This window comes from Puma concolor, chromosome E2, assembly GCF_028749965.1.
Source record: "Puma concolor isolate L17-30 chromosome E2, mPumCon1.1.hap2, whole genome shotgun sequence".
NCBI classification, from domain to species: Eukaryota; Metazoa; Chordata; class Mammalia; order Carnivora; family Felidae; genus Puma; species Puma concolor.
The window spans coordinates 50,605,298-50,627,037 of NC_141681.1; the positions used below are offsets into that span (position 1 = coordinate 50,605,298).

The 21,740-nt window shown below is 44.0% G+C and overlaps 1 protein-coding gene across 4 annotated transcripts; it reads left to right on the top strand.

Moving 5' to 3' along the window:
• Positions 1-133: 133 nt before the first annotated feature.
• Positions 134-21,089, top strand: LOC112851355 (uncharacterized). Of its 4 annotated transcripts, XM_025914880.2 has the most exons (7): positions 134-304; positions 2,297-2,368; positions 5,290-5,397; positions 6,509-6,596; positions 9,466-9,609; positions 10,455-10,542; positions 17,024-21,089. In XM_025914880.2, the coding sequence occupies exons 4-7, from the start codon at positions 6,588-6,590 to the stop codon at positions 18,889-18,891; spliced, it is 2,109 nt and encodes a 702-aa protein (XP_025770665.2). In that variant the 5' UTR covers positions 134-304; positions 2,297-2,368; positions 5,290-5,397; positions 6,509-6,587; the 3' UTR covers positions 18,892-21,089. The 4 variants fall into 4 exon arrangements, with proteins under 4 accessions (XP_025770665.2, XP_086546136.1, XP_086546137.1 ...); XM_086690010.1 differs by lacking the exon at positions 10,455-10,542 and having other exon boundaries at positions 9,466-9,592; XM_086690011.1 differs by lacking the exon at positions 10,455-10,542 and having other exon boundaries at positions 5,290-5,361; positions 9,466-9,592.
• The last annotated feature ends 651 nt before the right edge of the window (positions 21,090-21,740 follow it).

Here is a 21,740-nt window from a genome sequence, read left to right on the forward strand (position 1 = left end):
AGCGCGAGCCTAAGAACGTTTTGCCTTTAGCATTCTGGGAGATGTAGTCCTCGCGCTCCGTGTAGTCGCGCTCACTTCCGCTCAGGAAGGCGGGTCTGGTGCATCCTGGGAGATGTGGTCCAGAAGCTCCAGGTTCTCTCGGGCACTTCCGCTGGGGGAGTGGGAGGTTGCTCCTGAATTTTCCATGGGAGCGGTGCGTCAGTTCCTCCTCTCCCAGCGCTTCCAAACTTCCTGAATCTGTGCTTGGAACCTGCAGCGACAGGGCGGCTTAGGGGGGAAAAAAAAGCCTGAGCGGAGCACGCAGGTATTAGCGGGGGGGAAGGCAGTGGTGTGCGTCTCTGGGGGAGTCTCTGCGTTCGTGGTGGGTCCCGAGGCCCGGGGTGGGGCGTGGGGTGGGGTCACCTATCGCCTGGCTTGAGTTTCTGCTTGTCTCAGCTCGCCCGGTCCGCCTCCCTACACCCACGCGTGCCTGTGCTTCCTGGTGTTCCAGGATTGTAAGAGGTGGTGAAAGAGGACTTCAGCTGCCTCCATTTTGACCTCAAACTTTCTGGTTGGCTTCTTTCCAGCTTGTCTCTTGGCGCAGGTGGCACAGCCTTGAGGGCAGAGCAGCCCCTGGTGAGAACCTAAACTAACCCCTCAAGCCGTAAGGGCTGCCCTGCGCCAGCAAGACCCCGTTTGTGATTGACCCCAAGATAGTAATCCATTTGACCTTCGCTGCCCACCTGCAGTACCCGCCCGCCTTCACCCCACCTTTTGCTTGTATAAACCCGGACGTATTTTCAGGCACTTTGAAGACAGTCTTGGAGCCGTAAGTCTGCAGTCTTTTGGCGTTCGCCTTACTGAGATAAATTCTTTTCTTATTCACCGGGACTAGATTCTCTGCCTTCGGATTTTGTCAGCAGCGAGGGACCAAATGGGGTCTGTTTGGGACCTCCCCAAAGCCAGATGCTCTTGCCCCCTCCTCCCCACCCCGCCCCCGCTCGCCAGCTATGGCTGTGGAAATAAAAATCTCAAAACAGCTCCTGGCGTATGGTGAATGGTGATCTCTTTTTGGTATTAATTTCCCGAGCATCAGTCAAGTCCCCAGGTTAGGGTCACATATCCAACTGCGGTGATCTTTGCTCTTCTCTGGTTCCTGCTGGATCAGGTTGCTGGATCATCCTGGGCCCCTTCTTTTAAAAAATTTTTTATTTTAATGTTTTTATCTGTTTTTGGGAGAAAGACAGAGCATGAGTGGGGGAGGGACAGAGAGAGAGGGAGACACAGAATTCGAAGCAGGCTCCAGGCTCTAAGCCATCAGCACAGAGCCTAATGTGGGGCTCGAACCCACAAACTGTGAGATCATGACCTGAGCCGAAGCCGGACGCTCAACTGACTGAGCCACTCGGGCGCCCCATCCTGGGCCCCTTCTAATGTCTCTTTTCAGAAGGTGTGGGTAGTAACGGAACTAAGGTTGAGTTCCCACCTTGGTGACTCAGAAACCTTACCAGATTGAGTTGTTGCATAAAGAAAACTTTGATTTGCAAGCAAAGAAGGAAATCACAGGGGAATAGCTTCCGCAGCCGGGAATCCCCAAAAGAGGGTGGATGGGTTCCTTTTGTTTAGGGTTAGGATGGATATTTAGATAGGGAAAGCTTGTCATGGTATGTAGAGGCAGGCATAGGGATGAGCATGCGCCCTAAGGAAACATGCCTATATGTTGTGTGTTATGTACATGAGGCTGAGGCTCCTCCTTGGGCAGAAATTTTAGGGTTATAATGAGGTAAAGGTAATTGTAGGTCAGTCCAGAAGCCACTCCATGGTCCTTCTGTGCAGGCACGAGTTGGGGGTCTAGCGCAGAAGTTCTGGGTGGTCTGGGTCTGCGGCAGGTCTTGTCAGGGCAGTTGTCATCACCTGAGGTGGTTTCCGGTTTCATTCGCCGGAGTTAAGAGGTAAGCTAGAAAAGAGAGCTTAAGGGAAAATGTAAGACAGAGGTGGGTGAGTACAAGCAGGTGGGCGTTAGATGTCAGGTCTTGGGGTCTAGTTGGTGATGAGGGTTGCTTCCAGATTGCATTTTTATTATTATTATTATTATTTTAGAGAGAGAGAGCATGCATGAGTTGGGGAGAGGGGCACAGGGAGAGAGAGAATCTTAACAGGCTCCACAACCCTGGGATCACGACCTGAGGCGAAATCAAGAGTCTCTTGCACAACCAACCAGCTGAGTCACCCCAGGCGCCCCCCTAGATTGCACTGTTATTGAGGACAGTGACATGACCATGGCATTTCATGACATTTTTTTTTTTTTCTTCCCCAGCCTGATTTCTCAGAAAGGGCTGCACAGAGGTGGAAAGAGTGACTCCCCTGGCTACTGACAGCAAAGTTCCACGTGAGTGGGATTTGGCATTTCTTTCTTTCTTTCTTTCTTTCTTTCTTTCTTTCTTTCTTTCTTTCTTTCTTCTTTCTTTCTCCCTTTCTTTCTTCTTTCTTTCTCCCTTTCTTTCTTCTTTCTCCCTTTCTTTCTTCTTTCTTTCTCCCTTTCTTTCGAGAGAAAGCATGTGTGGGTGAGTTGGGGAGGGGGAGAGAGAGGGAGAGAGAGAGAATCCCAAGCAGGCCCCCTGCTGTCAGCACAGAGCCTGTCACAGCCTGGGAAAAGGAGGGGGGTTGCTCATTCTCCCTACCTGAGATCATGACCTGAGCAGAAATCAGGAGTCAGACGCTTAACGGACTGAGCCACCCAGGGGCCCCTGGGCATTTTTCTTTTACAACGATAGTCACATCAATTAGATAATGTACACGTTGTGTAATTGGGCATGGGTATTAGTAATAATCCTTAATTGCCAACCTCAACCATGATGGTTTTATACAAATAAATATATTGGGCCACACCACAGCTATGCTAAGAAATTCTGCCTTTTTTTTCCTAGTCAATAAAATGAGATTGAGACCCAGGGAGCATAAGTGATTTGCCCACAGTCCCCACCTAGTAAGAGGCTGAACTGGGGTTGGAATGAAGGCAGCCTGAGTCCAGAGCTCAGGTTGCTAATCTCTTGAGCATGTTCTGCAGCTGTAGGAACCAGCAGGCATCAGACCCTGGGGTAGTTAGTACTTGGGTCTGGAGGACCTTAAAAGCAAGGCTAACGGGCTTTGACTTTTCTGAGTTTTTAAAAGCATTGTGAACTATTTTATTTTGCTTATTACTAGTAATATGCTTTATTCTTTTTTTTTTTTTGAAGTTTATTTATGTATTTTGAGAGAGACAGAGGCATTGTGAGTGGGGGAGGGAAAGAGAGAATCCCAAGTAGGCTCAGCAGTGCCAGCACATAGCCCAATATAGGGGCCCAAAGCCATGAAACCATTAGATATGACCTGAGCTGAAACTAGAGAGAGAGCGTGTGAGTGCGGGAGAGACAGAGAAGGAGGAGACACAGAATCGTAAGCAGGCTCCAGGCTCCGAGCTGTCAGCACAGAGCCCTACGCGGGGCTTGAACTCGGGAACCGCGAGATCATGACCTGGGCCGAAATCGGACACTTAACCGACTGAGCCACCCAGGCGCTCTGGAAAAAATTTTATTTTATTTTTTTTTTTTAAGTTTATTTTAACGTTTATTTATTTTTGAGACAGAGAGAGACAGAGCATGAATGGGGGAGGGGCAGAGAGAGAGGGAGACACAGAATCAGAAGCAGGCTCCAGGCTCTGAGCAAGCGGTCAGCACAGAGCCTGATGCGGGGCTTGAACCCACAAACGGTGAGATCATGACCTGAGCCGAAGTCGGACATTTAACCCACTGAGCCACCCAGGCGCCCCTGGAAAAAATTTTAATTACCTGGTAATCGAGGATGTAAAGATAATAACTGTGAAGCTTTTAATGCATTTCTATTTGGTGGTTGTGTATATTTATATGTTTGTTTATGAACATTTTACACAATGATCATATTTTTCTGTGTGTAACCTCTGATGTATTTTAACTATGGAAATTTTGTTTACGATTTAAAAAAAATTTTTTTTAAATGTTTATTTATTTTTGAGAGAGAGAGAGGGAGAGACAGAACACAAGCAGGGGAGGGGCAGAGAGGGAGACAGAATCCAAAGCAAGCTTCAGGCTCTGAACTGACAGCACAGAGCCCGACGCGGGGCTCGAGTTCATGAACTGTGACTTCATGACCTGAGCTGAAGTCAGAGGCTTAATCGACCGAGCCACCCAGGCGCCCCTTTTTTTAATGATTTTTAAGTAACCTCTACACCCGTTGTGGGGCTCATATGATCAAGAGTTGAGCCAGGCAAGGTGCCGCAGAGCTATGGCCAATTTTTAAACATTGCCAAGAAAAATGAATTTCCATTTAATTTCATGATCATCTTTATTATTCCCGTTATTATTGTTGTGCCTGTGACTGTTTCCTGACAGTATAAGACTTTATTTTTGCATAATTTAAAATTAAAAAATTTTCCATTGAAAAGTTGCAAAACTAGTGTAAGGAGTTCTCATATACTCTTTTTAAGTTGTTTTCTTTTTTCTAACTTACGTGTTTTGAGAGAGAGCGAGTTGAAGAGGGGCAGAGAGAGAGGGAGAGAGAAAATCCCAAGCAGGCTCCTTGCTGTCTTGTGCAGAGCCTGATGCAGGGCTCAATCCCACGAACCTTGAAATCACTACCTGAGCTGAGATCAAGAGCCAGATGCTTACCTGATTGAGCCATCTAGGTGCCCCCTCAAATACTCTTTACACAAATTCCCCAGTTGTTTAAATTTTGCCTGTCTGTCTTGTGGCTCCGTCAACCACATAACACCAGGAATATACCTGCGATTCAATAACAGCTTCTTTTAGCTTTCTGAAGGAAGGAAGCCCCACATATGGGTAATCAGGTATCTTGGTAAAAAGGATTTAGGGGAGGCTGATTATAGAATTTTAACATCCCGTGCTTGGTAATATTGGATGTTATACTATATGATAGAGTTATCTATCAGATGTTAGATGTTTAGTAAGTAATTACAAATAGTAGTTAATGGTGGTGTTACTTATTAAATAATGCTAGATAACATATAACATCCTGGTTTGTAATCTGCAGTCTTCTATGTAATTTTGTTCTGTTTTTCATGTATAAACGCCTTATAACCAGTCTCGCCTCCCCTAACTCATTTCAAAGTCCAATTTTACGTACTGCCTTAAACTGTATATTTGTTGATAGACATTGTACAAAAATTTTATCATAAACTTGATGTTCTTTAATGTGGAATGCATTCCATAACCTTTGTCTTTTTTGTTGATGGTGCTTCTTTTTTTTTTTTTTTTTACTTTTTGTTTTTCACGTAAGCTCTACACCCAACGTGGGGCCCGAACTCACAACCCGGAGAGCAAGAGTCACACGTGCCATCGACTGAGCCAGGTGCCCCTGTTCTTGATGCTTTTGAAGAGTGTAGAGGCAAGTTAGTTTGGAGAAAGTTCTCCATTTGGGGTTTATCAAATGTACTTACTACGTGTTTAGGTTCGGTAATGCGTCATTAGCAGGAATCCCATAGAACATTGAGGCGTCCTTGACATTGCAGCATAACAGGAGCCAAAGGACGTCGGTCTGTCCGTATATCGGTGAACTCAACGTTGTTACCTAAGCTAAGGTGATTTCTATTAGGTTTCTCCACTGCGAAGTCACTAACTTTTATTTATTATATTTTTTTAAAGATTGTATTTTTTAAGTAACCTCTATACCCAGCGTGGGGCTGGAACTCACAACCCCCAGATCTAGAGTCGCACGCTTTACCGACTGAACCAGCCAGACTCCCCTAAAGTTACTATTTTTTAAATCAGAATGAGTAAAGTTTATGGGGAGATACACTTACTGGTTGGCATTCTGCTGTGAGGCCAGGCTTCCCCATGTTCCCTCCTTATTCACTCAAATATAAATACCTTTATCAAGATGCACTCAGAATCTGTCAATTAGTTTTGTGATTTAAATGACACGTAGATGAACAAACATTTATTTATATCAACTTGATGTGTATTGTACATATCATAGAATCTGCCCATTTTCGTTGCACAAATCGGTGATTTTTAGTAACTTCGCTGAGTGGTGCAGCCATTGCTGTAATTCAGTTAGAACATGTTCATTCCCCCAGTTGGATTCCTCAGGCCCATTTTCAGTTCACCTCCATTTTCTCCCCTAATACCCAGGTGACCACCAACCTGCTTTCTTTCTCCTTAGATTTGCCTCTTCTGGACATTTTCTAGAAATAGAATCATAAAATATCTGGCCTTTTGTGACTGGCTTCTTTGACTTTCAGCAGCGTTTACCAGGTTCATCCATGTTGCAGCATGATCCATACTTCCTTCCTTTTAATTACAGTAAAAGTATCTGAAAAACATCCACTGTACAGATTTGTCACAATTTGTTTATTCGTGCATAGGTCATAGGTCGACATTTCGGTGGTTTCCGGTTGGAGTGTGAACACTCATGTACAGATTTCCAGTAATCATCCCGGGATGGGAGGGGAGTGACATCCCGGGCTACCTTTAATGTCTTTTTTCCGCCTCCCTAGGCCCCCCACCAGGCGCCGTTCTGCCTTCCTGGGATCTGTGCAACTCTGCACACTGCCAGAAGTAGGAGGACCCGTGACCATGTTCAAGGTGAGTAGGGCTTGCCTTTCTCACTTTCCAGATTCCATCTCATTATTCAGATGGTCACACCTTTTTCTGGGGATGACTCAAGCAGAGCTCCAGGCGTTTGAGGACCTGTTTTGTGCCAGGGTCTTCCCTTGTCCCTTTTGAATTTACTTTGCATGTATTTTTAGTTTTTGTTTTATTATTATTTTTCTTACGGAGTAGAAAAATTACTAGAAATGAGCAATTCTTCCAATTCATTACTTCCTTTCTGACAAGTGAGCTATTTTTATTTTCTCCCTCTCTCATCCTTGTCAGTATCCATAACTGAATTTGTATTTGTGATATACATCTAATTTTAATTCTGATTTTTTTCCTTTAATGTTTTGTAATGTTCATTTTTCACAGTTGCATCCTGTCCCCATTGAATCGATGTACTTTTTATCTTTACTTCCTGTTCAAAGACATGTATGTGGTTTAGGGATTTTACTGTTTTTTATTTTTTTTTATTTTTGAGAGAGAGCGTGAGCAGGGGTGGAGAGGAGAGAGAGAGAGAGAGAGAATGAGAATAAAAGCAGGCTCCATGCTGTCAGCACAGAGTCCAATGCAGGGCTTGAACCCACAAACCATGAGATCGTGACCTGAGCTGAAACCAAGAATCAGACGTTTAACCAACCGAGCCGCCCAGGCACCCCTCGAGAGATGATTTCCACAGCTAGCCTGCTCCCTGACCCCTTTCTCAGAGTCACCCCGCCACACTGACCTGCTCAGCGCTGTAGGCACGTTGATAGCAGTTAGCACAGTCGTTTATAAAATTTAAATTATAAATGTAAAATCTTTAAATTTCTCTGTGGCCAGAGATACCTGATATGGAATTACCAGGAGCAACAACCTGGGGCAAAAATACTTGCTACAGGGATGCCAAAATAAAAAGGCAGAGCCCATAATAGGAATCTTATGCATATGGTAAAGGGCAAAAATCCAGTGAAATACAAACAAGGATGAGAGTAAGCATGTGAAAATGAGAAACACAAATAAACATCTCAAAGGTAGTTATGTTAATTTACAGTCAAATAAGTGGCAATAATAATACAAGTTGTTCTTGTAAACCAAATTAGCAAAACCGTGGAAAAATGTATAGCCTGCTCTTGGCTGTCATTTGGAGACCCAGGACTGTTGTATTCTTTTTTTTTTTTTTTTTTTTTTTTTTAATTTTTTTTAACGTTTATTTATTTTTGAGACAGAGAGAGACAGAGCATGAACGGGGGAGGGTCAGAGAGAGAGGGAGACACAGAATCTGAAGCAGGCTCCAGCCTCTGAGCTGTCAGCACAGAGCTCGATGCGGGGCTCAAACTCTAGGACCGCGAGATCATGACCTGAGCCAAAGTCGGACGCTTAACCGACTGAGCCACCCAGGCGACCCAGGACTGTTGTATTCTTTTGAAAGATTAGCGGTGTAGGAAAAAGGGGGGGAAGAAAATCTGCCATTATATGATCACAATTTTAAACGTGCTAATTTCTGACGTTTTAATTTTCGTTTGCGATCATTTTCAAGTGGTCAGGGAAACAAGGTCTATGTAAAATGATGTTCTTTGCAGGATACGTTGTAATGAGAAAAATACGTAAAATTAAATACTGTTTAATCGGTATCATTAAATATAGTTTTCTGTTCTCTGGGATAACAGCCACAAAATGAGATGAAATATTTTTTTAATTTATTTATTTTAGAGAGCCAGAGCAAGTGGGGGAGGGGCAGAGAGAGAAGAAGAGAGAGAATCCCAAGCGGGTTCTGCACTGCCAGCACAGAGCCTGATGTGGGGCTTGAACTCTCTAACCATGAGATCATGACCTGAGCTGAAATGAAGAGTTGGACACTTAACCAGTGAGCCACCCAGTCACCCTGAGAGGAAATATTTTTATTTTTTATTTTTTTAGAGAGCTTGGGAGCAAGTGTATGCAAGTGGGGGAAGGGCAGAGGGAGAGAGAGAATCCCAAGCAGGCTCCACGCCTGGTGCAGACCCCACCCTGGGGCTCGAGTTCACAACCGTGAGATCTGAGATCATGACCTGAGCCAAAATCAAGATTGGACGCTAACCAGCTGAACCACCCGGGTGCCCTGATGAGATAGTTGTTGATAATGGCAACGTGAAGAAATAATATGAATAATAAAGGTCTGTTAGGCACTTACTCTGTGCCATGCACTGTTCCAAGTGTTAGGGATATTCCCTTGTTTAATCCTTGAAGGAACTCTGTCACAGAAGGACCACATACGGAGAAGAAACTCAGGGACATGGACAGACTTGTCCAAAGTCACACAGCTAGTAAGGCACAGGCCCTTGGGAATCGCACTGAGGCCTGCTGGCTCCGGAACATGATGCTGAACATTACATGGGAGAACCACGTAGCTGTCCCACGAGGGTAGGAAAAGCTCGTTAGTGGCACATGTGAAAGCAAAGTGATAGGGTTCGTGTGTGTGTGAGAGAGGAAGAATGTGGGTGTTGTCAAACTTGAACTAAATTGCTGAATGCTTCTGGGGCAGTCAGCACCACGCGTCGCGAAGTAAAACGTGTGTTGTCCAGGATGCGTGTTTAGAGTTTTTGGCGGTTACTTGTAAGTAGACTCCACGAGGACACAAAAACACAAGGACGTTGTAAGTAGACTCCACGAGGACACAAAAACACAAGGACGTTGTCATTGCCACACATTTTGGTGAGGCTGACGAAACTCACCGTGGCATTGGCAAGGTAGAAGGAGAAGCGCCTGGAAGCCTACAGATGGACTTGAGTCCCTCACACTCTGGAACTACGTCCCACCATCCTCTCCAGCTTTTCCGTGCTGCCCCGCTCCCAGTGGCCTTTGGGTGCGAGATTGAGGTTATATGTGCTTGGTGTTGTAGGAGGCAGTGACGTTCAAGGACGTGGCTGTGGTCTTCACGGAGGAGGAGCTGGGGCTGCTTGACCCCGCCCAGAAGAAGCTGTATGGAGACGTGATGCTGGAGAACTTCCGGAACCTGCTCTCTCTGGGTGAGGACAGGCGCTCTGTGACTCAGTGTCAGCTTCCTGGATTGGCTTTGTGTGTTTGTGTGTTCAAAGCTTTGGGGGGTCTTGAAATGGTCCCTTGTATTTATGGTGTACTAACAATTTTTAATAACATAAAGTGGAAAATCTCAGTTTATTAGAACAGAATATATTGCAGCAAGATCTCCCGCCAATTTTGTCAGTGGTGTAGGAGCCCAGTGGGAGATTTAGTGAAAATAGACATTGGTTAGAAATAGGTGCTTGTAATGCACGTTTCTGCATGTATGTCTGGGTCTTGAAATACGGGCCTGTTTGTTTGTTTTTTTAATTTTTTTTTTAGTGTTTATTTTTGAGAGAGAGACACAGAGTGTGAGCGGGGGAGGTGCAGAGAAAGAGGGAGACACAGAATCCGAAGAAGGCTCCAGGCTCTGAGCAGTCAGCACAGAGCCTGACTCGGGGCTCGAACCCACAAACCGCGAGATCATGGCCTGAGCCGAAGTTGGAGGCTTAACCGACTGAGCCACCCAGGTGCACCAATATGGGCCATGTTTTTAAAAATGTTTGAAAAATGCTGGTTTTGATTAATTGATCAGTATGTGCAGGAATCCAAATGTTCCGTTGATTGTACCTTTAGTGTGTGCGTTCTATTTATTTCTAAATGTCTTTCTAGTTTTGAGAGAGAGAGCATGTGTGCTCAAGCACATGAGTGGGGGAGGGGCAGAGAGAAGGAGAGAGGGGATCTGAAGTGGGTTCGAGCTCACAAACCATGACATCATGCACTGAGCCAAAGTTAGATCCTTAACCAACTGAGCTACCCAGGCGCCCCTAATGTGTTCGTTTTAAATACGGACTTTGCATGCTCACAAAGCCCCGCCTCTTCAAACATGATACATTCCGCTTAGAGAAGGTAAAAACACTTTGGATGATGCTAGCAAGCCACAGACGAGAGAAATCAGGTAAGAGCCAAGCAGGTGGGAGTCCTCGTAGGTGTTCTCCTGTGTGTCTTCGCTTCTTTCCGCCCCCTTTGCTGTCACCTGGTCCAAACTTCTAAGCTGTTTCTTGAATCCTTTCAGCCGCTTGCCTGTTTCCACGCTTCCTCTTGTTTGTCTGTTCTCCGCGTAGCAGCCCGTGTGATCCGTAGGAACTGGAAGTCAGAGCCCCGTTCCTGTGCTCAAGACCCTTTGGGGCTTATTTTTCCCGGAGTTGAAACCTCTCGAAGTGGCTTGAGTCCTCCATGGTGTGCTCCCCGTCCCCCACTTCCTCTCTGAATACCTCGCCCGTCCCCTTCCTCTTGCTCCGCCTCGTCCACCCACACCATGCCCCTCGGGGCTCCCAGACCTGCCAGGGACGCTCTAGCGCCTGCTGCCGGAACAAACTGCCACGCACTTCATGGCCTAGAGCAACACGGTTGATTACGCTTCTCTGGGTCAGAAGCGTGGCATGGTTTTTAACCAGGCTACAGTTGAGATGTCTGCACAGTTGCATTTCTTTTTGGAGGCTCTAGGGGAGGATCTGTGTCTTTTTCAGCTTCTAGAGGTTACCCCCCGTTTTTGAACTTACGGCCCCTTTCTTTCGTCTTCACTGCCAGCACCCTGCTTCTCTCTGCCCGTTCTCTTGTGGTCGCATTGCCTTCCTCCGCCCTTCTTCCGTAGCTTTCTTGCACTTTGAAGGATCCTCTTGATTGCCTTGAGTCCACCTGGGCAATAGAAAATAGTCTTCCATTTTAAGGTCAGCTGATTAGCAGCCTTAATTTCCATCTGCAGCCTTAATTCCTCTTTGTCATATACTTAACGTATTTTAGGCTCCAAAAATCAGGACGTGGATTCTTCCGGAGCCAGTTAATCTCCCTACTACACGTACTTCTGCCTCAGAGCCCTTACTTACTCTCTGTGGCTCTCTCTGACATATTTTTTTGCCTGAAATCCTTTTGTCCCTTCACTCCTTCCCTCCTTCCTTCCTCCCTTCCTGTGTCTGCTTGGTTTTAATGTCACAGGAATGGCCTTCTCTGACCAACTTAAGTAAAACATCACCCTCTTTACTTTTCTTGTTCTGCCTTATGTTGTGCCTCATACATTTTTGTTTGCTTGTTCATCTCCTCTCTGTCCCCGCTGGAGTTTGATCCCTGCCCCCCCCCCCCCCCCCAGCAAGGGATTTTGCCTCTTTCGTTCATTGCTCTATTCTCAGTGCCTAGAATCGTCTGGTATGTGGCAGGTGTCTGGAAGCATGTATTGACTTTGTGAATGTGTTAATGGAAGGGAGACCTCCACGTGTCCATGGGTCCTGGAGATAGCTATAGGTCGTGTGCAAACCAGAGCGAAGGAAGGATGTTGCAGAACATTGTTTGTTTTCTGATGAATGCCTATCCAGTTTCTTTCTGTTTGTTACTTTCTTGGGTACCCTTGGCATGAAAGTGTGTTTGGGTATATGCACTTGACCCGTGTCCCAGGGCAACTGGTAGGCATTGTGCTTGTGGTCATACTGAGTAACATGCTTTGTCTCTGTGCTCTGTGGCTTTCTTGGAACCTTCTGTTGGGGAGCATTTTCTTTTTTTTTTTTCTTTTTTAATTTTTTTTTAATGTTTGTTTATTTTTGAGAAAGAGACAGAGTATGAGCAGGGGAGGAACAGAGAAAGGGGGAGACACAGAATCCGAAGCAGGCTCCAGATTCTGAGCTGTCAGCACAGAACCTGACACGGGGCCCAAACTGACAGACAGTGAGATCGTGACCTGAGCAGAAGTCAGAAGCTTAACTGACTGAGCCCCCCAGGCACCTCAGGGGAGCATTTTCATTTCTGGGAAGAATACTTTTGGAATGACAATTCTTCTTTTTTTTTTTTTTTGAGAGCATGTGTGTCCTGGGGAGAGGGGCAGGAGGATGGAGAGAATCTCATGCAGGCGCCACACCCAGTGCTGAGCCTGATGCAGGGCTTGATCTCATGACCATGAGATAACGACCTGAGCTGAAATCAAGAGCCAGATGCTTGGGGCACCTGGGTGGCTCAGTCGGTTAAGCATCTCTTTTTTTGGTTTTGGTTTTGTGTTTAAATTTATTTTTATTTATTTTGAGACAGAGAGCAAGCCAGGGAGGGGCAGAGAGAGGGAGACAGGATCCCAAGAAGGCCCCGCACTGTCAGCACAGAGCCTGATGCAGGGCTCAAACTCATGAACCATGAGATCGAGACCTGAGCCGAAATCAAGAGTCGGACGCTTAACTGACTGAGCCACCCAGGCGCCCCTGGAATGAGGATTCTGATGTCCTGTTCTCAGATCCCCCAACAGAAGGAAGAAAGATATGTTTCCTCTTTCTTCTTCTATATGTTTCTTCTACTGTATCAGGCAATATCAGCCAGGTTGCAAGCTGCCTTCCTTTTGAAGAGTTGCCATCTGCAGCCCATTTGCCTCTTTCAAAGCACCCACCCACGTTACTGCCTCCAGGTTTCCCCTTCCCTGTCCTCGGAGGGGAAGATTTAAGGTGAGAACGATAGGAGACACATACCCGAATGCTGCCTGCATCTGGTTCAAAAATAGATCATGCTTTTTATTTTCTACAAAGTTAGCCATTAAACAAATGTGAAAGAATATAGATTTCATACAGTTTTTCCCCGATTTTTTAAATGAAGATTTGGTGCTTTTCAATTAGTAAACATTCATTGTGTTTTAATTAGAACTTTTTTTTTTAATTTTAGACCGAGAGAGAGCAAGTAGGGGAGAGGGGCAGAGAGGAGAGAGAGAGAATCTTACATAGGCTCCATGCTTAGCATAGAGCTAGACACGGGGCTCGATCCCGTGACCCTGGGATCATGACCTGAGCCAAAATCAAAAGTCGGATATTCAACCAACTGAGCTACCCAGGTGCCCTTCAACTAGTGAACATTCTGACGTAGAAAGAATCAGGAAATTTCCTGCTTAAAATTGTCAACATCCTCAGAGAGGCTCCCTGTTCCCCTCACACAACTCCTCCTTTTAGGGGTCGGTTTGTTAAATATAACCATAAACGGAATTACCCACCAAAAAGTACATACTCACCTATTAGCGTTTTCCCAAGATTCTAGTAACTTATCTTTCCATTTGAACAATTTAATTAGGGACTGGGTAACTTGTAGAAGCAAAGTTTCTGAGTCTTCCCAAGAGTGAGCCATAGTAAGAAACACATCTTTCATTGTAACCAGAACATTTTGCATGTTGCAGATTTATATGTGACTTTCACAGGCATTTCGAATAATGACACCTGTCCTGTTGGCAGTGATGCTCTGATAGTTGCTGTCCTGGGTCTTTTTTCTGAGAGCTTATTACAAGCTTTTAAATCTTTCCAGCTTACTAGAGTCTCGAAAGTTTTCGAGTTTGAAAAACTGTTGTGGTGGGTTATGTTATCCACACATCCATACATCCACAGTTCTTCCACATCCTGTTATCACAGAGATAGTCCTAAAGCTTCAGAAGGAACCAGCAATAGGCCTTCCTTTCTTTTCACCCCAGAGACACTTGCCACCTTTTATTGTTTTTGTTAGCATCCTGGTTGAGGTACCCCTGTCTCTCGATGTCCCCTGTGCAGCTTTTCAGCTTCCCAGCAAAACTGCAATATTCTTTCCCTTTCCTGTATCAAATAACTTACCTGGAAAAGATATTTTCTTTCTAGGGTGTGGCTTCAACTCTCACCAGAATAGCTGAACCAGGATTCATTTATTTCATTTAACATGCACTTGTGGAGTACTTTCCACACTCCAGGCAGAGTTCTGGACATTGGTAATAAAGTCGGAAAGTGTAAAATGTGTTCACCGTACAAGGTATAACATGCTTCCCTCCTTGGTGCTGCATTGTGGTGGGAAAGACATATGGTGCCCGACAGATGACCTAGCAAGTCACATGGTGAGAGGGGTGCATGGAACATAAAGAAGGATGGGAGTTGCCAGAGGTGAACTGGGGGCAGACAGGGCTGATTATTTTACTCTGGGCCGTAAAGTGGCTTGTTGCTGGACTGACTTTGAGCAGAGACCTACAAGTCATGAGGAATCATCCATGTGTCTGTCCAGGAAGTGTTCCTGGCAAGATCAGACTCCCGCAGTTGGGCTGGTTTTCGGAGGTTACACCATAACCTCATCTTTTCCTTTTCCCAGGCTCTGTCTCTGTTGTTTTTACTTTTTTTCTAGAGCTCTGAATTACCATCAGGTTTTAGAACCATGTATGTTTTCTGTTCAACTTTATTTCCCTTTTGTCCTCACGAAGGAAACTTGCCCGTAGAAGATAAAGTTCTGCTGTCTGCTTTATGCTATGTTTTAGTCAGTGTGCCATTAGGTATTTGCTCCCAAACCCGCAAGTCATTCTAGATATTCCAGGTCACCTGGACGCTGAAGTAACTTTCCAATAAAGTGACCCAAGGCAGGGCTCTGTAGAGGCTGTTTCCCACACGTCTAGTGGATCGAAACGGGGGCAGCTTTTAATTGACTATTCATACGGGGAGGCGAGTGAATTTCCCTTTTAAACATTTCTTCAGCAGTGTTTTCAAAGACTATCTTTCTAGAGCAGTTTTAGGTTCACAGCAAAATTGAACGAAAGAGACAGAGATATCCCATATATCCCCTACCCCCACACACTCACCTCTTACATGATCAGTATTCCCACCAGATACAATTGATGAACCTATATGGACACATCATTGTCACTGAGTCTAGAGTATACATTAGGGTTTACTCATGGTATCATACATTATATAGACTTGGACAAATGGATAAAGCCACATATCCATCTTTATAGTATTATATAGAGTAGTTACACTGCCCTAAAAAATCCTCTGTCCTCTGCCCGTTCATCCCTCCCCTCTAACCCTTAACCACCATTGATCTTTTTACTGTCTCCGTACTTTTACCTTTTCAATAATGTCATATAGTTGGACTCATACTTTTCAGTTTGGCTTTTTTCACTTAGTAATACGCATTTACATTTCCTCCATATCTTTTCATGGATTAGTAGCTCATTTCTTTTTAGCACCAAATAATATTCCATTGTGTGTATGTACCACAGTGAATTTTTATCTGTCCGCCTACTGAAGGACATCTTGGTTCATTCAAAGTTCGGTCCTTGTGAATAAACCTTGTCCAGGTTTTGTCTGTGTATAGATTTCTGTGTGGGCGTACATTTTCAGCTCCCTTTGGTTAATAGCAAACTGTGCGGTAGTGGGAGAGTATGGTAAGGGTATGTTTAGTTTTGTAAGAAACCACCAAACTGTCTTCCAAAGTGTCTATACTATTTTGTATTCCTACCAGTGATGAATGAGTTCCTGGTGCTCCACGTCATGGCCAGCACTGGTGGTGTTGGTGTTCTAGATTTTGGCCATTCTAATACATGTGTAATGGTATCTTGGTGTTTGGATTTGCATAAAATAACATGGGAAGCATCTTGTCATACACTTATCGCCATCTGTAGCTCCTCTTCAATGGTTTTTTTTTTTTAATGTTTATTTCTGAGAGAGAGAGAGAGAGAGAGAGAGAGAGCGAGCATGAGCGGGGGTGGGGCAGAGAGAGACACACAGAATCTGAAGCAGGCTCCAAGCTCTGAGCCATCAGCACAGAGCCCGACGTGGGCCTCGAACCCACGAGCCATGAGATCATGACCTGAGCCAAAGTCAGACGCTTAACCACCTGAGCCACCCAGGCGCCCCGATCCTCTTCGATGTTAGGAAGGTCTTTGGTCCATTTTTTAATCAGGTTCTTTTTCCTTATTGTTGAGTTTTAAGAAAAGTACTTTTTGAAAAGTTTATTGAAAAAATAATCTTCAAATGTTTAGATAATCTTTATGTAAATACAGAGACTTGGGAATGTGAATGGGGTAAATGTTTTAGAAAACACATTTCTGAACTTAAGTTATTAAAGGTGGTCAAAAGTTTGTAATAGTAGCCAACCCATTTAATGTCTGTCAACACAGAAAGATAAAGTTAGGTGAACATGTGCAGAATTTCCAGGAATACTTTGAATATAGAAATATAAATATTTCAAGGTATTTGGTATTAGGACATATAATAAATCCAAAATTTGGTTGTGTTACTGCTTTTCTTTAAGTTCTAATTGATTGATATTATCTATATAACTTTTCTAACTACATAACTTATTAACTACATAATTTTCTATTCAATATTCTACACTGACTTTCAAATTCAATAGAAATGGCCATAGAGGCAAACCATAAGAGACTCTTAAATACAGAGAACAAACTGAGGGTTGATGGGGGGCGGGGGGAGGGAATATGGGCTTAGTGATTAGGAGCCCACTGGCCCCCCTCCGGTGTTCCCTACACCTGCAAATCAGAGACTCTGATACATGGTGGAAAAGACCGACTGGACATTCTCTGGGTTCAGTAAAGTCTTACGGTCTCTCCTAAATGAAATCTTGAAAATACTGAACAAAGCCTTCAGTTGTCCACATCTCTGCATTCTCTGTCTTTACAGGAGGAAAGATCCAAAATAAAATGAAGACTGTTTTAGAAACAGAACCACACAAAGAGCTTTCCTGCTGGCAGATCTGGCAACAGATTGCAAGTGACTTAACCCAGTGTGAAGGCTCCATGATAAAGAGTTCTCAGTTCCCCAAACAAGGTGATTCACCTGGACAGGTTGGGGCCAGACTAACTGAAACTCACACAGGTCAGAAACCTGATCAGTGCAGTGAATTTAAGAAATATTTCAGTGATGTCTCCAACTTTGATCTTCATCAACAAGTACACACAGGAGTGAAGTCTCACACATGTCGTGAGTGTGGAAAAAGCTTCTGTTACAGTTCAGCACTTCATATTCATCAGAGAGTTCACCTGGGAGAGAAACGCTATAAATGTGATGAGTGTGGGAAGGAATTCAGTCAGAGCTCATGCCTGCAAACTCATCAGAAAGTCCACACCGTAGAGAAGCCATTCAAATGTGAGCAGTGTGGGAATGGCTTCTGTCGTAGATCAGCACTTAATGTTCATTATAAATTGCACATGGAAGAGAAACCTTATCGTTGTGACCAATGTGGAAGGGCCTTCATTCATGCTTCCCATCTTCAGGAACATCAGAGAATCCACACCGGGGAGAAACCCTTCAAATGTGATAAATGTGGTAAGAATTTTCGTCGTAGATCATCACTTAATAGTCATTGTATGGTCCACACGGGAGAAAAACTGTACAAATGTGAGGAGTGCGGGAAGTGTTTCTTTTGTAGCACAAATCTTCACATCCATCAGAAGGGCCACACGCGAGAGAAACCTTATAAATGTGAGGAGTGTGGGAAGGGCTTCATTCAGCCTTCTCATTTTCGGGCCCATCAGAGAATCCATACTGGTGAGAAACCATATGTATGCAAAGTGTGTGGTAAAGGCTTCACTATGAGTTCAAATCTTCAGGCACATCAGAGAGTCCACACAGGAGAGAAACCATACAAATGCAACGAGTGTGGAAAGAACTTCGGGACGAAAACCCGTTACCAGGTTCATCTGGTGGTACACACGGGAGAGAGACCCTATAAATGTGAAGTATGTGGGAAGGACTTCAGTCAGAGAGCATATCTTCAGTCCCATCTGAAGACGCACAGTGTAGAGAAACCTTACAAGTGTGAGGAATGCGGGCAGGGCTTCAATCAGAGTTCCCGACTTCAGATTCACCAGCTGATCCACACCGGAGAGAAGCCACACAAATGTGAAGAGTGTGGGAAGGGATTCAATCGTAGAGCAGATCTCAAAATTCACTGCAGAATCCACACTGGAGAGAAACCATTTAATTGTGAGGAGTGTGGGAAAGTATTCAGGCAGGCCGCAAATCTTCTGGCGCATCAGAGAATCCACAGCGGAGAGAAACCTTTCAAGTGTGCAGAGTGCGGGAAGAGCTTTGGTCGCAGTTCACACCTGCAAGCCCATCAAAAAGTGCACACTGGAGAAAAGCCATACAAGTGTGAGGAGTGTGGGAAGGGCTTCAAGTGGAGCTTGAATCTGGACATGCATCAGAGGGTCCACACGGGAGAGAAACCCTACAAGTGTGGGGAGTGTGGTAAGCACTTCAGTCAGGCCTCAAGTCTTAAGGTTCATCAGAGTGTTCACAGTGAGGAGAAACCGTACAAATGTGATGTGTGCGGCAAGGTCTTCCGCCACTCTTCACAGCTACAGTCTCATCAGAGAGTTCACACAGGGGAGACCCCTTACAAGTGTGAGACCTGTGGTCAGAGCTTCCGTTGGCGATCCAAACTTTCACATCATCGCAAAACTCATGGTGGCAGTACGGTTTATGAAGGTAACAAGAGTGGTAAGAACATGAAGGAATTGTGTGTGGAAAGAAGTTCTCCAAAATGACGTTGTGTGAAACCCTGAATTCTTACCATCATCGAGTCTCATAAGAGAGAAAATACTTGTTTGGTTTAGTTGGTATTGAAGCAATAATTGAACCTATCTCGGTTTTCACCAGATCACACAGTGGAGAACCCTTAAGTGGTGTGATACGTCTTTGTTCAGAAGCACTTAGATAGCACTTAGGAATAGAGTTTGGTCTGGCCTTTAACACAAGTATAATGGTGTGCATGCCAGAATTCATATGCACTAGAATGTAAGCTGCATGAGGACAGGGACTTTGCTGCTAAATATACATAGCCCTCAAAGCTGGAGGCATCATAATTCTGGACTTCAAGTTATATTACAAAACTGTAACAAACAAAATAGTATTGTACTGGCACAAAAATAGACACATAGGTCACTACAACAGAATAGAAAACCCAGAAATGAACCCACAAATACATGGTCAGTTAATCTACAACAAAGCAGGAAAGAATATCCAATGGGAAAAATAGCGTTGGGAAGACTGGACAGCAACATGCAAGAGAGTGAAATTGGACTGCATTGTTACCCCATACACAAAAATAAATCCAAAATAGATTAAAGACCTAAGTGTGAGACCTGAAACCATAAAAGTCCTTGAAGAAAGCATAGGCAGTAATTTCTCTGATATCAGCTGTAGCAACTTTTTTTTCTAGATAGATCTCCTGAGGTAAGAGAAACAAAAGCAAAAATAAACTATTGGAACTACATCAAAAGAAAAAGGTGCACGGCAAAGGAAACCACAAAACTAAAAGGCAGCCTACTGAATAGGATATTTGCAAATGATGCATTCGATGAGGAGTTACTATCCAAAATATATGAAGAAATTGTAAAACTCAACACCCCCTCCCCCAAAAATCCAATTACAAAATGGGCAGAAGACCTGATTAGACATTTCTCCAAAAAGACATCTAGATGGCCAGCAGACACATGAAAAGATGCTCAACGTCTCTTCTCAGAGAAATGCAAATCAAAATTACAGTGAGCTATCACCTCACACCTGTCAGCATGGCTAAACTCAAGAACAAAAACAACAGGTGTTGGCAAGGATGTGGAGAAAGGGGAACCCTCCTGCACTGTTGACAAGAATGCAAACTGGTGCAGCCACTGTTAAAAACAGTATGGAGGTACCTCAGAAAATTAAAAATAGAACTGCCCTATGGTCCAACAATTGCACTATTAGGAATTTACCCAAAGAATACGAAAACACTAATTTAAAGGGATACATGCACCCCAATGTTTATAGCAGCATTGTTTACAATAGCCAAAATATGGAAAGAACCCAAGTATTCATAAGTTGATAACTGGGTAAGGAAGATGTGGTATGTGTATATATATACGATGGAATATTACTCAGCCATAGAAAAGAATGAAATCTTGACATTGGCAATGATGTAGATGGATCTAAAGGGTATATTGCTAAGTGAAATAAGTCAAAGACAAATATGTAATTACACTCCTATGCGGAATTGAAGAAACAAGAAACCAGCAAAGGGCAAAGGAGAGGCAAACCAAGAAACACTCTTAACTATAGAGAACAAACTGATGGTTATCAGAAGGGAGGTGGGTGGGGGGATGGTTTAAATAGGTGATGGTGATCAAGGAGTGCACTTGTGATGAGCATTGAGTGATATGTGGAATTTCTGAAGCACTATATTGTACACCTGAAACTAATACACTGTATGTTAACTAACTGGAATTTAAATAAAAACTTTACAAAAAAAAAAAAAAAGTCTGCACAGCCTTAATATTGACTAGCCCTTGTAGGTGTGGTCTCTACCTGTATGTTAAATAAACAACATATGAAAATTGTATCCAGAGGAGGAAACCTGCAAAGTAAATTTCAGGGAAATGAACATTTGTTGAACTGTAGAAAACCACTGGATATTACAATTCACAACGTTAATGTTACTCCTCTACTATAAATGGCTCCTCTCCTCCCACAGCCTCTGTTCTCAAGTTGGGTTCTTATCTGGGGCCCTGTGTACTTTTCCAAGCATTGTATATACAGTTACGTTGAACTGTCTTTTGTCATTTTTCTGATACTACAGACTGAGAAAGTTTTGTTTGCAAGGACTTAACTGCATTTCACACAGCTGCTTTTATCTATCAATATTAAGGCAAGAATTTACTATAACACTTTGAAAATGTCACAATTAATTACCAATAACAATTTTTTTTTTTTTTTAACTTCCCCAACTCTTACGAACTTCCAAGGTTAGGTTCTTTTTTTTTTTTTTTTTAATTTTTTTTTCAACGTTTTTTTATTTATTTTTGGGACAGAGAGAGACAGAGCATGAACGGGGGAGGGGCAGAGAGAGAGGGAGACACAGAATCGGAAACAGGCTCCAGGCTCCGAGCCATCAGCCCAGAGCCTGACGCGGGGCTTGAACTCACGGACCGCGAGATCGTGATCTGGCTGAAGTCGGACGCTCAACCGACTGCGCCACCCAGGCGCCCCACCAATAACAATTTTCTTTTTTTTTTTAATTTAAAAAAAAATTTTTTTTTTCAACGTTTATTTATTTTTGGGACAGAGAGAGACAGAGCATGAACGGGGGAGGGTCAGAGAGAGAGGGAGACACAGAATCGGAAACAGGCTCCAGGCTCTGAGCCATCAGCCCAGAGCCTGACGCGGGGCTCGAACTCACGGACCGCGAGATCGTGACCTGGCTGAAGTCGGACGCTTAACCGACTGCGCCACCCAGGCGCCCCAACAATTTTCTTAACTGACCTTGAGTTTATCGTTGATTTATAACTGCATTTCCATCCAACTCAAAATGTTGCCTTCTAATTACTGTAGCAATTTTTTTTATCAAAACTTTCATGTG